A 14,295-nucleotide genomic window follows, 5' to 3' on the forward strand; every position below is an offset into this window, starting at 1 on the left:
TGCTTTTGTTTTATAAACAAGTGGTATACAAACTGGGAACCACAGAACACTGAGGCCAGCCAGCAAACAGGGTGTGTGATTTTGTTATTTTTTAAAGAAGATGAATTAAAAGGGTTATTATGTACTAAGTTTTCATCTACTAAGTAAATATATTCCTCAAATAACAAATTAATTTATTTTGGTTTTAGCACAGTCGTAATAGAAACATTTGTTAAACACGTTTGCAAATAACATGTTCAGTTATAACGTTAAGTCACGAATTTTCACACCCACACATAAAGAATAAATAGATTTTTATGAAACATGCTATATAATTTAACTGCCCTTATATATATTTAGGCAACAGAACTTGAGAGAAATCGGAAAAGGTTTTCGACAGAACAGATCTATTTCCCTTAGTATTTACGAGCAACCAGAAAAATAAACAGTTTCCTGCTCATTCGTCATATATCCACAACGAGCCTTGCAATTAGAGGCTCAGACTAATAATATAAGCCTTTGGTTTGTAAACAATCCATATCCTTAAATGAAGGAGTTACAATAAGTGAGCAAGTTTGTGTTTTTCTGGGAGTGTATACCTCACTGTTTCCGCGTTGATCGTGCAGATCGGGCTAGCAAAGTTAGCATGAAGCTCATGAGGAAACAACATAAAATTTTACGAAATTAACAATTATACCCGAATAAAACGGTCTGTTTCGGGTGTCACTGGACCGGAGGCAGGGTCTGGTGTCGGTGTCAAATATTGAGGTCACTACAAATACCGGTTCTACTGGGCTGCGGTCATTAGCATTAGCCGTTCGCGCGGACCAACTGGAAAAATAAAGCATAAAAAATAACCCTGTCCCAAAATAAAACTCACCCCGATCACGACGCTATCCTGTCCCTGAAAGTTGGGGATGTATTTGTCTCCCCTTGTCACCTCCGAGCTGTTCAACGGCCTGAAACGGCACATGACTTTAATGGTGCACTCCGCCGGGTCCGCCATCTTCCCCCGGTTACCGAATCACGAGAGCACCGGCCAGAACACACGCACATAGACGGATACAGACACGGACGGAGGGGTGGGGACACCGCCTCACTCCAAAATCCCGGCCTGTGCTGTCGATTCCCGGCCCGTGTGACTGCACAGAAAGAGACGCGTTGGAGGATCACCCGGCCTCCGGTCCGGTGACGTCACATCACGCGCCGTCATCAAGAGCAAAAAAAAAAAAACAGTTCACAGCCGTTGATTTGAGTTATATAGCTTTCTTGTAATGCTCTTATTTATTTATTTATTTATTTTCATACACTTTTATACAATTCTAATTTATTTACCCCTTTCTTTGTTTTGTTAATTTTTTAAACTTTCTGTAGCTAATGTAGCTTGTTTTTCCCTTTTTTGTATCTATCTTATATTGATCTCCTGATTGTGGTTGTATAGTTTCAATTGTCATGTCAAAGCAGTTAGTAAATCAGCATACTATCATCTCAAAAACATTGCAAGAAGTAGATGCTTTGTTTCCAGTGAAGACTAAGAGAAACTTGTTCATGCTTTTATCAGCAGTAGGATGGATTACTGTAATAGCCTCCTCACCGACCTTCCCAAAAAGACAGTCAGACTGTTGCAGCTCATCCAGAATGCTAGCTGCGGGCTGCAGCCAAGATTCTGACCAGAAAGAGAAAATCAGAGCACATCACACCTGTCCTCAGGTCTTTAGCTACTACGCCCCTCGCTGCTGGAATCAGCTTCCAGAAATGATCAGATGTGCTCCAACATTAGACACGTTCAATTCAAGACTGAAAACACATTTGTTTAGCTGTGCCTTTACTGAATGAGCAATGTGCTACGTCCGACAGACCGCACTATTGTGTCTTTTGTTTTGTTTTTTCTTTTATGTATAACCTGTTTTAACACATCTTAATCTGTTTTAATCATTTTTATTATTTGTTTTTATTTTCTTATACTTCCATTTTTATATTCCTGATTATGTAAAGCACTGTGAATTGCCACTGTGTATGAAATATGCTATAAAATAAACATGCCTTGCCTTATATTTTTATTCTTGTATAAAAAAAAATAAAGAAAAAAAAGAGTTCACATGAAAAACAGTGCTTATATCTATGTATATTTTTCTTTGTAGTTTTTGTTTTCTTAAAATAAATCCAAGCATATAAGCATTGTTTTTCATTAAACATTTTTGGATGTTGAAAGTAAACTGTTTAAATATATACTAGTAAATTCTTTAGCAAATAGATAAAATGTATATCCTAATGTGCATGAGAAATATTACTCATTGCCAGTTGTGGTAATACATTATGATCTTTGAAAGCTAAACTTTCTGCTTTTACAAGTAAACGTTGTTTTACTGTGTATCACTGCATCTATTCACTAATTGTTCATTTGTAAACCAATTAAACAGCAATATCTTTAACTACAAAGTTGAGATTGACGTTGCTGTCTGACTAAATCACTATAGTTTATATTGAAAATAAATAAATGACATGATGGCCTTTGGTTTAATAATTTTTATTTACACCATTATCATTGACCTATTTGTGCATTATGAAATGTAATGTAAACATAAATACTCATTTTTTACAATTTGTGTATATATATATAGAGAGAGAGAGAGAGAGAGAGAGAGAGAGAGAGGGAGAGAGAGAGAGAGAGAGAGAAATCTCATCAAGACAATATAATGTAATATTGACCTTAAGAAAAGACAATCTCAACTAAAGTTCCTAATGTATAGTTTACAGAAACCAGTTTACAGCACTAGTTAACCGTGTTCTGATCATTTAAATTAACATTTAAGTATTTAACATAAAAGACGGCACAGATTCAACAAAAGAAGCTAAATAACCTATTCCTGGAAATCAATTCCAGAGGCAAAACATTGGCTATTCATGGAAAATAGATTTTCTGAGACTATACCAAGTTCACTGTGGTTTACTATTAAGAAAAACTCATCTGCTCACTAAAAACTGACTGTCCACCTTCAGTCATGACTGCTAGAATAATTTGACTTAATATAAAATAAATAAATGATGATACAATTAAATCTTGTACAACAATAAAACATGTTTTCCCAAAGGTGTTATATTTTCTAAAGGTTTAGCCTTAGGCATGTTCACAATGGCTATTATCTGCAATATTCTTATTTATATAGTAGTACACTTTATTTATTTGGTGATATATTTTATTGATCATATAACTCACTGTATATACACTCACCGGCCACTTTATTAGGTACGCCTTGCTAGTACCGAGTTGGACACCTTTTGCCTTTAGAACTGACTTAATCCTTTGTAGTATAGAATCAACAAGGTACTGTAAATATTTCTCAGAGATTCTGGTCTATATCGACATGATAGCATCATGGTTCATAAAGAGATGGACATGGTCAGCTACAATACTCAGGTAGGCTGTGGCAGTGACACGCTGCTCGATTGATGACAGGCCCAAAGTGTGTCAAGAAAATATCGCCCACACATTACATCACCACCACCAGCCTGAACCGTTGATACAAGGCAGGATGGGTTCATGCTTTCATGTTGTTGACGCCAAACAAATGCCAAACTGACCCTACCATCTGTATGTCGCAGCAGAAAGCAATACTCATCAGACCAGGCAACGTTTTTCCAATCTTCTATTGTCCAATCTTGGTGAGCCTGTGCAAACTGTAGCCTCAGTTTCCTTTTCTTAGCTGACAGGAGTGGCACCCAGTGTGGTCTTCTGCTGCTGTAGCCCATCTGTCTCAAGTTTGGATTTGTTGTGCGTTCAGAGATGCTCTTCTGCATACCTCGGTTGTAACGACTGGTTAGTTGAGTTATTGTTGCCTTTCTATCAGCTCAAACTAGTCTGGCTATTTTCCTCTGAAACAATTAACGATTCCTGAATAACTTCCTCATTAACAAGGCATTTGCATCCACAAAGTTGCACTCACTGGATATTTTCTTTTTTGCACCATTCTCTGTTCAGATCAGCAGTTTCTGAAATACTCAGACCAGCCTGTCTGCCAACAACAACCATAAGAAGTTCCCCATTCTGATGCTGGGTTTGAACAGATCGTCTTGACCATGTCTACATGCTTAAACACATTGAGTTGCTGCCATGTGATTGGCTGATTGGAAATTTGCGTTAACAAGCTGCTGGATAGGTGTACCTAATAAAGTGGCTGGTGAGTGTATTGTTTTATATATATATATATATATATATATATATATATATATATATATATATATATATATATATATATATATATATATATATATATATATATATATAATTTATTTTCTAGTATCACATAATTCCACTGACCCATAAACTCTAAACCCAGGGTAGAGTGGCTGAGCGAATGTGGTTTGGACTCTGTGAATGAGGCTCATTGTGTCAGAGCCGCTGTAGAAGGACAGAGTTCCTGCACTGTGATCCACATACACTCCTATTCTAGACGAGGTGGAAACCACTGGCAGTTCAGTCTCGGTGTAATTGTGACAGAATGAATATTTGCAGTAACTAGAGGGAAAGCAATACAAACACCAAGACTGATCATTATATCCAAACGCACATTCATCACCCCGTCCCTTCCTGCTGATGCTCTTATATGAGACTGATATACCCACTCCTCTTCCGCTCCACTCAACCTCCCAGTAACAGCGTCCACTCACACTCTCTCTACACAACACCTGAAGCAAACTATCGAATCTGTCTGGATGATCAGGATACTGTTGATCTGAGTCAGTTTCAGTAATCATTCTGTTATCCTCAGACAAACTGAGGCATGTATGCATGGTATTTGCATCCAGAGTAAACCGACGGGAATCTGAAAAAGATAAAACACATAAACAGTTTCTGCTTCGACTTTTAAAAATGTAATTTTATTCTTCTCTTCTGTTCTGTTGTGTTTTTCTGTCCGTGTGTGTGTTGTTTTCTTAGTTACTTACATTGTAGAAGCTCCTTCCATGTCTTGGGTTCAGGAGTGAATACACATTCAGTGTATTTTACTATAACAAAAGAAACATTCAGTCACAATTGAAATAAATATTAAGAGAGCAAATACGGTTTGACATATCTAGAGAACAAGAATATATTCAATATTCAGTTTATATTTTATATGTTCTGTTATGAAGCTTGACTTTTGGTCTGAGAAAATTGACAATTCATTGTATTATTACCCTTTCCAGATATAATTTCTATCTCCTCTCTGCAGAAATGCTCTACTTTTTCTCTCAGACGAGACACAGATTTACTAACATCATCAAAAGAGAGGCGAGAGCTGACAGTGATGCTGGAAGAGTCTGTAGATCCAGTAGGAGCCGAGAGAGACTGGAAACTCTACACAGACACAACACAAACAGCAGATAAAGATACACACACACACAACACACACACATCCGACAGAAACAAAATCTTCGCTTTTCCACTGTGCTGTTTGTCAGATCTGTGTTACCTGGAGGAAATGGATGTGATGGTCTGTGTGTGAAAGCTGCTCCAGCTCAGCGTCTCTCCTTCTCAGATCATCAATCTCCTGCTTCAGTCGCTTCAGTCGTCCTTCAGCTCCACTCACTGCAGCCTTTTCCTGATCTCTGATCAGCTGATTCACCACAGAGTGGCTTTTCTCAATGGAACGGATGAGCTCAGTAAAGATCCTCTCAGTGTCCTCCACTGCTGCCTGTGCAGAGCGCTGTTAGGACACACCGAGAGAGAAGCAGCAGAATCAGTCATTCACTCAGCTCTTACTGCTGCCTCACACAGCCTGTTCCCCACAGGGGCTTCAGTGGGAATCAAAGTGCTCCAGCACTGGGCTCCTCACTGACTGACAACAGGACAGTCCTAACTGAGTCTCAAAGAGCTCTTCCAGCAGCCAGCAGTTGATCTTCTGCTCAAAACTCACCTTGTGAGACTCAACAGCCTCTCTCAGCTCCTCACACTCCTTCTGATTCCTCTGGATTCTCTGCTGGTGTGTTCTTCGTGCCTGCTCCAATTGTCTCTGACAGGAAAGTTTACATTTATAGTTAAATGTATGTATTGTTTGTGGATCCAAAACCTTGATTTTTCAGCTCATCATCTATGTCTACAAATGTTTTTTAAGGTGGTTAAGAAATGACATTATTTACTATTTATCTAATCAGAACCTATTATTAAACTCCTTTCAAAATCCTAATACACAAAACAATTTAATAGCAAACCTATTACTTTTTTTTTAGCCTTTTTTGCAGTAAACAAACCTGTTTGTCAATCCTCTCTACTGCAACTGATACAGTCTCATGGTTTTTGTGTTCATCCACAACACACAGAAGACAAATACACTTCTGATCAGTACGACAGAAAACCTCCAGTAGTTTGTCATGTTGAGGGCAGATCATCTCCTGCAGTCGTCCAGTGGCGTCCATCAGATTGTGTTTTTTACCTCTGAAGAAACTCTCGTGTTGTTCAAGATGATTTTGGCAGTAAGAGTTCAGACACACCAGACAGGACTTGATGGCTTTGTTTTTGTCTCCAGTACAAACATCACACTCCACATCTGCAGATTCAGAGTAACACTGAGCAGGACGAGCAGCTTGTAGTTTTGTCTTCTTGAGTTTCTCCAGCACTTCAGCCAGTATAGTGTTTTTCCCTAAAGCAGGTCTTGGAGTGAAGGTCTGTCTGCACTGAGGGCAGCTGTAGACTCTCTTCTGCTCATCCTGATCCCAGCAGCCTGAAATACAGCTCATACAGTAACTGTGTCCACAGGGAATAGTAACTGGATCCTTCAGTAGATCTAGACACACTGAACAGCTGAACTCATCCTGAGCCACTGAAATGCTGGATTCTGCCATTTTGGTGCACACACGGACAGTCTAAAGCTCAAAACTGTTGAACCCCACACCCAGACTGAGCAGGAAGCAGTGATGATGAGTTTCACTTTCACTCATTGAGGGAGTCTCTAACAGAGGAAGAAATAGGAAAAATGCTGGAGAGAGGTGTCTGGAATGGCAAAGATTTAATTTTTCATCTTAATCTTAACTATGTTTTTAAGTGGTTTCTATTTTTTTCCTGAATTCTGTTAAAAATGTATTACTTTGGGTTGATCCATCTATGGGGCTGATCGGTTGTGTAAAGCTAAGCTAAGCTAAGCTGAAGTTAACATCTAACTCTCTGCTTCCCTCTATTGACCATACTGTTTAATAATCCATATATTCCAGCTTGCCAAACAGGTCTACACCATGAATACATAGCCTACTGTAAATAATTCCATAGCATTATTACGTAACATGACATATTTAGCAAATAAAAATAATTGTAGAATATGTATTTGCTTTTATAAGTGAGACGTTCTTAGACGATCGGTTTTTAGCAATCATGAAACTGCATGAGATTCATGAGACTTAATGCGTTTAAGGATCTTTGATGAATTCAACTGCTGAAAAATACTTTAATGCTGGCCATGACAAAAACTCTACAAACAAGTCTGTGCTGGTCTTTAATGGCCCCACTGAGGACTAGCATTAGGGACCACAGTTGGCTGCCAGTGAAGGGACATTGAGATTTGGCTCACTGGACAAACGTTGACCACTTAGTGCTGGCCCCATATGGACAGCCCTCACTTAGCCCTCAGGAGCCTTCATTAGACCCACACAATGATTCTGGTTGTCATTAATTATCAATAACACTTAATCACATAATTATCACATTAACTTCATCAATGCATCTGTGTTTCAATCTCTTTCGGTCATCGAAAATTATTATTTGAGGGTGCAACACTGATAAATTTAATGCTGACATTTCAATCTTTTGACTGTTGATTCAACGCTAATTCAACAAAGTTCTACTATCTGGGGTTTGACCTCAACAACAGTTAGCTATATTTCAAACAGGTCAGATTGTACCCCATAGCAAAATTTCGGCAATGAATTACGGTACATGACTGGACCAAGTCTGGCTTCCACACAAGGGCCGAACATGAACCATATCTGGGCCAAGTCTCAGCCAAGTTAATAACCCATAACTGGGCCTGAACTGGGCCAGATGTGTTGGTGTGTCATGACTGCACTGTTTTTTTATAAACCCATAAAGCATTTCGCTTTATGGCTGTGCTATTTCTTGAAGCGACCTGATTGATAGAATTTTTTATTTACTCAAAAATAATTTAAATGCATTTTAAATGTGGGTCAACATAGGCCAAACTTACGTGGCCCACATATACATTTTAACATCTGGGCCAAATACTACATTTGATATCCGGCCAAAGTCTTGAGTGCGGCCTGTAAGACTGTGCCACCTCAGCCAAACCTGGGCCATGTTTGGCCCACATGCTGCATGCCAGTGCCGGACAAATGCCTGCTGCAGCTTTATGCCAAATCTAGGCCAGAATTCTTTGCTACCTGGGTAGTTGTGTGTGAGGTTTGTAAGTGTTAAAAGAATGACACAAAAATAACTGGAGTAGGAAAAGTGTATTCAAAAACAACACAAAGAAAACAAGAAAATCAATCTGTTGAATGCAATTTGCCATATCAAAACAGTGCAAGAATCAAGGTCCTAAAGTGATAGTCCACTAGTTTATATACAATCCAAAACAGTGAAAATACAGACTTGCAAGAATTTTCTGGAAAAGGTAAGTCCAGAAAAAGAAACTTAACATTCCAGAAAAGTTTGGAAGCTAATATACAGTAGCTTCCAGATAGATTGCTGATCTTCCTTTATACTGTTCTTAAAGGCATACAGACCATACAAACACTAAAATGAGAGAAGAAATAAAATTCTCTGATAAAGTTAATTCATCCATTTAATCTTCTCGGCATAGTACTTTTTTAATCAGGGGTTGCCACAGCAGAATGAACCGCCAACTTATCTAGCATATGTTTTACAGATGCCCTTCCGGCTGCAACCCATCACTACCCAATTCCCAATTCACCTATAGCACATGTCTTTGGACTGTGGGGGAAACCGGAGCACCACACAGGTTCCACACAGAAAGCCAACTGACCCAGCCGAGGCTCGAACCAGTGACCTTCTTGCTGTGAGGCGACAGCGCTACCCACTGTGCCACCACACCACCATTGACTAATAAAGTATTAAAACGGTATTGAAATTAATATAAAAACTGAATAAATATATATATATAAACATATATACAGTAAATAAACCCACTCAATGGGCTAAAGATCTGTGGATTGCTGTGTGCGCAAATTCCGTGTGGGCGTACTGATGTTAAAACAGAAACTATATGACTGAGGAAAGCCACTTGAGAACTCAGGTTCATTCAATATCATTTTAGTAAGCGGTCTATGTGGTTCATATGACTTAGGAAAAGTATATATAAGCAAATATTCATGCATCATCACTTTTTTTCTGGAAAGTATGCACATTTATGATGTTTTCAGCAGATTGATATTTAGAATATCTGTTTATTATAAGTAATTCAAAAGTTTCAAAAAATCTTTCACAAGTTGCTTTTTTCTGCTATGTCTGCTAGAAAGTTTATAGATTAAAGAATAGTGCCTATTGTATCTTGAAGTCTTGGATTTCCCCTAGGTATAGGAAATGTTCTGAGGTGATAAGGGTGAAACAATGGATTGGTCTGGTTTTTAACTTACCAGACACAACATCTGTTGCAGACTCAAGAATGTGAGTGCTTTAGCCTAAATTAGTTATAGAAACGCGCTTCTTGTTCTTTGACTTCTGACTACAGTAGTCAAAATTTAAAGTGGATCAAAAAAGGTTTTCTAAATTGTCCTAAAACAAGAATTGATGTTGTTTAATAGTTTTAGGACAGCATTATGGAAAGTTTTGATCAATTATAAATGCTGATGACTGTTTACTGCAAGGGCCATTCTTCTCCATACGAGTTGATTACTCAGTCTCTGGCCTTAGATATTTTATTTTTTACTTAGTGAATTTGACTTTAGGCTATCTTAGTTTCGTTGGTTATTTTACTTAATATTTTAACACCACTGTATTGTTTGATTTACAAGTTATTGATTTTATCGTTCCCCAGTAATAGGTTGCAGCTAGAAGGATATCCGCTGCGTAAAACATATGCTGGATAAATGGGCGGTTCATTCCACTGTGGCTACCCCAGATTAATAAAGGGACTAAGCCGAAAAGAAAATGATGAATGAAAATTAATTTTAAAATAATGTCAAAACTCAAAGCCCCTTTACATCAGCTCATTTATTGTATCAAATTGTCTTTAAATATTGCAAGGGGACAGTAAATGTTGTAAAATGCATGCAGTAATTTGAAATGTGTGTAAACTTACACTGTAGAAACTCCTCTCTGATTTTGGGCTCAGAAGTGGAAAAGTTCTTAATGTATGACATTGTGGAACAAAGAACAGAATTTGTACAGAATTTACTAAAGCCGATGAAAAATGAAAAGTTGCAAATCAAAAATGTTTAGGTTGATGTAACTAGGAACTCTATTCTCATTTTAGTGTAATAATCAAGGATTTTTTTGGCGTATACCTTGCCTTGGCTACAAAAAGCCAGCTCATAAAAAAAGTCCCTATAGCTATAATTGTACTTACTCTTAACTCAGCCTCAAGTGATTTAAAAACTTTAAGATTATTATTTTTAATGCTGAACCTATAATAACACATTAAAACAAAGCTGGAAACCTGTAACAATTGACTTCCATTATACTATTAATATGGATCTCTTATACATCTTAATATGGTAATAATGGTTACCGGTTTCCAACATTCTTCAGAATATCTTCTTTTAGGTTTACCAGGAAAAAAAACAACTCAAACAGGTTAGTCAAGTGAAGGGTGAGTAAATTATGACAGAATGTTCAGTTTTGGATGAACTATCCCTTTAATGATGATAGTGTGATTTTTACGCCTCACGGTGGCGATAAAGTGCTGTCTTAAATCCCTCCAGAGTCCACCTGAAGTTGACACAGGCAGAGGCCCGTCGGGAGCGGCAGGAGTGCGCGTGCCGGAGAAGTTCGCTCGCGCCGCGGCTCAGGAACAAGGAACTTCGACGCTTAACTGCCCACCAAGACCGACGAGCCTTTAAATCAGCAAGTTTATGTCGCTGTAGCCTGCCACACACCCGGAAAAGCAGCTCAGGTACGTTCATCTGTCGGTAACCTGTTAAATAAGATCCAATTATAGGTGTTTCATCGGGTTTGACGGATTTTTGAACGCGTTAGCAGGTTAGCAGGTAGGAATGAGAGCGAACCTGTTTCCTCGGCTTTTTAATGTTAATGTTAACTGTTACATTTTATTAAACGAGTTTACATGTAGTCTTTAACTCTTTATTTCGTGAGTGAATTAAGATAGAGTTTAATATCAGTAGATTAGCGTGTTGCCCAGGTGAGTTTTATAGTGTAACACTTACCTGAGGGAAGGAATTTCACCTCAGATTAAAGATCTCCTCCTTAATGTTAGCGTCATTCTGTTTTTATTGTGTTGTTTTTTCCATTTATTTTTTATTTTGTATCCTCTGTTAGAATTGGTTGCCGTCGATATGTCGTTGTTAGTCGGGTTGTGTGTATGTTATGCTGTGTATTATAACATTATGCTATATATCGACATGTCGTTCACGTGAGAAAAGTACAAGGAAATGACTCGTTTCATGTCACGATTTGTGCGAAATATTAATTGCCAGTTGTAAACTCTTGCTTGGTTTAGCTTGTTTGGTTTCCCCCTTAAATCTCGGTTAAAATCAGTTTGACAGCACTTTAAATTGTGGTGATGTTGACAGTAGGACAGTATGTTTGTGACTGATTGTGTGAGAGATAGAAGTTTCACCCACACACAGAAACCTCATGTCACATGCTGTGCTCCTACATCGTCTTAATAAACTTATTGTAGGTTATTTATTTAGTCAACTTATTTGCTTTGTGTTGAAACACATTCATTCCTTTCTTTCACTCCTGTTCTCGCTTTCTCATGACAAATATATGCATGTTAAATGCTACAAAATGTCTTGTGAGTTAAACGTGGTTAATCTACATAAATGGCTCAAAGATGTAAATGAGCAATTCCAGCGTTATGGATGTGACATTTGCAGTAAAACTCAAAACATAATTTCATAGAGAAAGCATATGTTAACATTATATTGAAACAGCTGCTTATATTTTCCAGAACAACTGACCACAGAGTTAAGGGACCAGAAAAATATCAATCTATAAACAATCCCTAAATAAAATAAAACTATTTAAATGCACCAAATATTATTGCCTGTATTCACTCAGAAATTGATACTCTTTTATGCTGAGCACTGTATTTTTTTCTTTTACATTTCAGTTTTATAATACCAGGAGGACACTGAATGACATATGCTCGGTTGCACCTTTATTTGTCATTCAGCACACATAACACTGCAGCACATCACACACTGATACAGACTTCTCTATCACGGTTATTTCTGATGAGATGTTCTTATTTTCTTTTCTCTTTCAGCTGATTCCATATTAACCCACCGCACCCCATCATGCTCCTCTCCCCTAGTTTCTGACCTCTGACAGCAATGGCGGACCGCTCGATTGCTCCGGGTCAGACGTACATAGAGGTGGAGTACGATTACGATTACAAGTCTAAAGACCGTTTGATCACCATTAAACATGGTGAAAGTTACCTGCTTGTGAAGAAGACCAATGATGACTGGTGGCAGGTTCGCAAGGACGATGCCAGTAAGCCATTTTATGTTCCAGCGCAGTATGTACGAGAGGTGCGACGGGCACTCATGCCCCCTCCTAAACCCCTGAATATAGCAGGCAGAGGGGGGCCTGCACCCAACCGACCCTCTGCACTGGAGATCCAGCGGCCAAATGACAACAAAAAGAGCCCGTGTCCGTCTCCCTCAAGCACTGCTTTACTGCCGCCCAGGGATGACCGAGGCAGTCCGGTTAGCCCAACTAGACATTTACCTCCCGCACAAATGAACACTTTCCCTGGCTCGCTTCCTTGCTTCAGAGCGGAGTCTCCTGGTAGCAAACTGGATGGAGAGAGGGATAAAGACAAAGATTCGGAGAGGAAGGATCGAGGTGAAAAAGCCGCAGTTCAAGAAGAGCTTGCTGAAGAAGGAGGTGATTCGGATAAAAACCGGATTGACTCTGAATCCGGGGATGAACTCAGCAGTGGTTCCACTGATAACCTACAGGTAGGAATCTTTTGTATACATTAACATTAGAACCATGAAAACAATTTAGATATCTTAATCCCTTTTTACCAATGTTGGAATGAACTAGGGCTGCAAAATATATTTGTTTCAGCAACGATATGCTGAAATACGCAAAGTTTGTGTCCACAATAGTCACATTGCAGGATACGCAATGTTGAGTTGGGTTTAAATGTTATTGATCAGCACAATAGTTGAGAATACATGAGATTTGTGGAGTCTTTGCAAAGTCTAACCATGACAGAGTGAAACTTTAAAGGCATTTCAAGAAGATTTAAAGCATTTGGGCACAAAAAAGTACATTGTAACTAGGCATGGGCCTAGTTTCTGACGGTATGATAACCTTGGATAAAAATATCACGGTTTATGATATCATGGTATTGTGCTCTAATATATATTTTTTTAAATGGGGGTTAAAAAACAAAAGCTTTTTTCCCTTTTAAATACAATATGTTTTATTTTTTTGAAAGATTTATGATATTTTGGAGCGGTAAACATGTCAGGCTAAATAATTGAAATTAATAATTGACTTAAGATGTCTTCATTTGTTTAAAAAATACAGTTTTTTAAAACGGCATCTTTGGGTATCTTCTGCTGGAGATGCTTTTGTCCTAAAAAAACAAAAAAAATGTAAATAAAAAAATCTTACACATACCTTAGGAATGGTATTGCAGAAAATTTTGGCGGTTTTAAAACCTTGACTTTTTTTAAACAGCAGTATACCTTAAAAAAGGTCATCGTCCCATGCCTATCTGTAACTTTAATGTAGAACAATTTTTTTGATTTAATACACTGAAGACTATACAGTGTTGCTTTATATTCAATTGTTCAATTTCTGTACCTCACTACTGTTTGACTCTAAAGTGAACCATAAAGCTTTTTTTCTGTTGCTCTACAGCAATTATTTTTGCTTGCAATTTTTTAAAATAATTTTTTGTCGATGATCCCCACCCTTACAAATTTACCCCAATTTTAATTAGAGATGCCCAAACTAGGGCCCGGGGGCAAAAGTTATCCCATGGTAACCTTTGATTTAGCCTGCCACCCAATCACATGGGAAAAATAATGGGGAAGGTTAGGGCGAATACCTCAAACAGAAATCATAATTTCTAACATAACCGTTGGTTTGTTTGTTTAATTGCTGAGCTACAAAATAAGCAAAACTGACGTTAAATGTTGTGAATTAATCAGATTTTTTGAAGGGTC

At 38.1% G+C, this 14,295-nt stretch overlaps 3 protein-coding genes across 20 annotated transcripts in view; 1 reads left to right on the plus strand and 2 right to left on the minus strand.

Moving 5' to 3' along the window:
* Nucleotides 1–1,150, minus strand: part of kif5ba (kinesin family member 5B, a) — a 35,499-nt gene extending 34,349 nt beyond the window's left edge. For both annotated transcript variants that reach the window (XM_686820.10, XM_005171408.5), the window contains exon 1: nt 860–1,150. In XM_686820.10, coding sequence (XP_691912.6) covers nt 860–985 — 126 coding nt within the window. In that variant the 5' untranslated portion in view covers nt 986–1,150. The remainder of the gene's footprint in view (nt 1–859) is intronic.
* Nucleotides 1,151–4,249: 3,099 nt separating this feature from the next.
* Nucleotides 4,250–8,412, minus strand: ftr16 (finTRIM family, member 16). 2 transcript variants are annotated; one of them, NM_001430853.1, is made up of 6 exons: nt 6,208–6,854; nt 5,874–5,969; nt 5,430–5,663; nt 5,155–5,314; nt 4,924–4,983; nt 4,250–4,802 (listed from the first exon to the last, which is right to left on the minus strand). In NM_001430853.1, the coding sequence occupies exons 1-6, from the start codon at nt 6,796–6,798 to the stop codon at nt 4,267–4,269; spliced, it is 1,677 nt and encodes a 558-aa protein (NP_001417782.1). In that variant the 5' UTR covers nt 6,799–6,854; the 3' UTR covers nt 4,250–4,266. The 2 variants fall into 2 exon arrangements, 1 of the variants encoding a protein (NP_001417782.1); XR_012388233.1 differs by having other exon boundaries at nt 4,782–4,802; nt 5,234–5,314; nt 6,208–8,412.
* Nucleotides 8,413–10,899: 2,487 nt separating this feature from the next.
* Nucleotides 10,900–14,295, plus strand: part of arhgap12a (Rho GTPase activating protein 12a) — a 48,135-nt gene continuing 44,739 nt past the window's right edge. For 11 of the 16 annotated variants that reach the window (XM_021480748.3, XM_005171385.6, XM_005171386.6 and 8 more), the window contains exons 1-2: nt 10,902–11,033; nt 12,372–13,071. In XM_021480748.3, coding sequence (XP_021336423.1) covers nt 12,439–13,071 — 633 coding nt within the window. In that variant the 5' untranslated portion in view covers nt 10,902–11,033; nt 12,372–12,438. Of the gene's footprint in view, nt 11,128–12,371; nt 13,072–14,295 lie in introns of all 16 variants that reach the window. The other 5 variants (XM_021480754.3, XM_073919304.1, XM_073919314.1 and 2 more) reach the window with 2 other exon arrangements.

The sequence above is a fragment of the Danio rerio genome, chromosome 2, assembly GCF_049306965.1.
Source record: "Danio rerio strain Tuebingen ecotype United States chromosome 2, GRCz12tu, whole genome shotgun sequence".
NCBI lineage: Eukaryota > Metazoa > Chordata > Actinopteri > Cypriniformes > Danionidae > Danio > Danio rerio.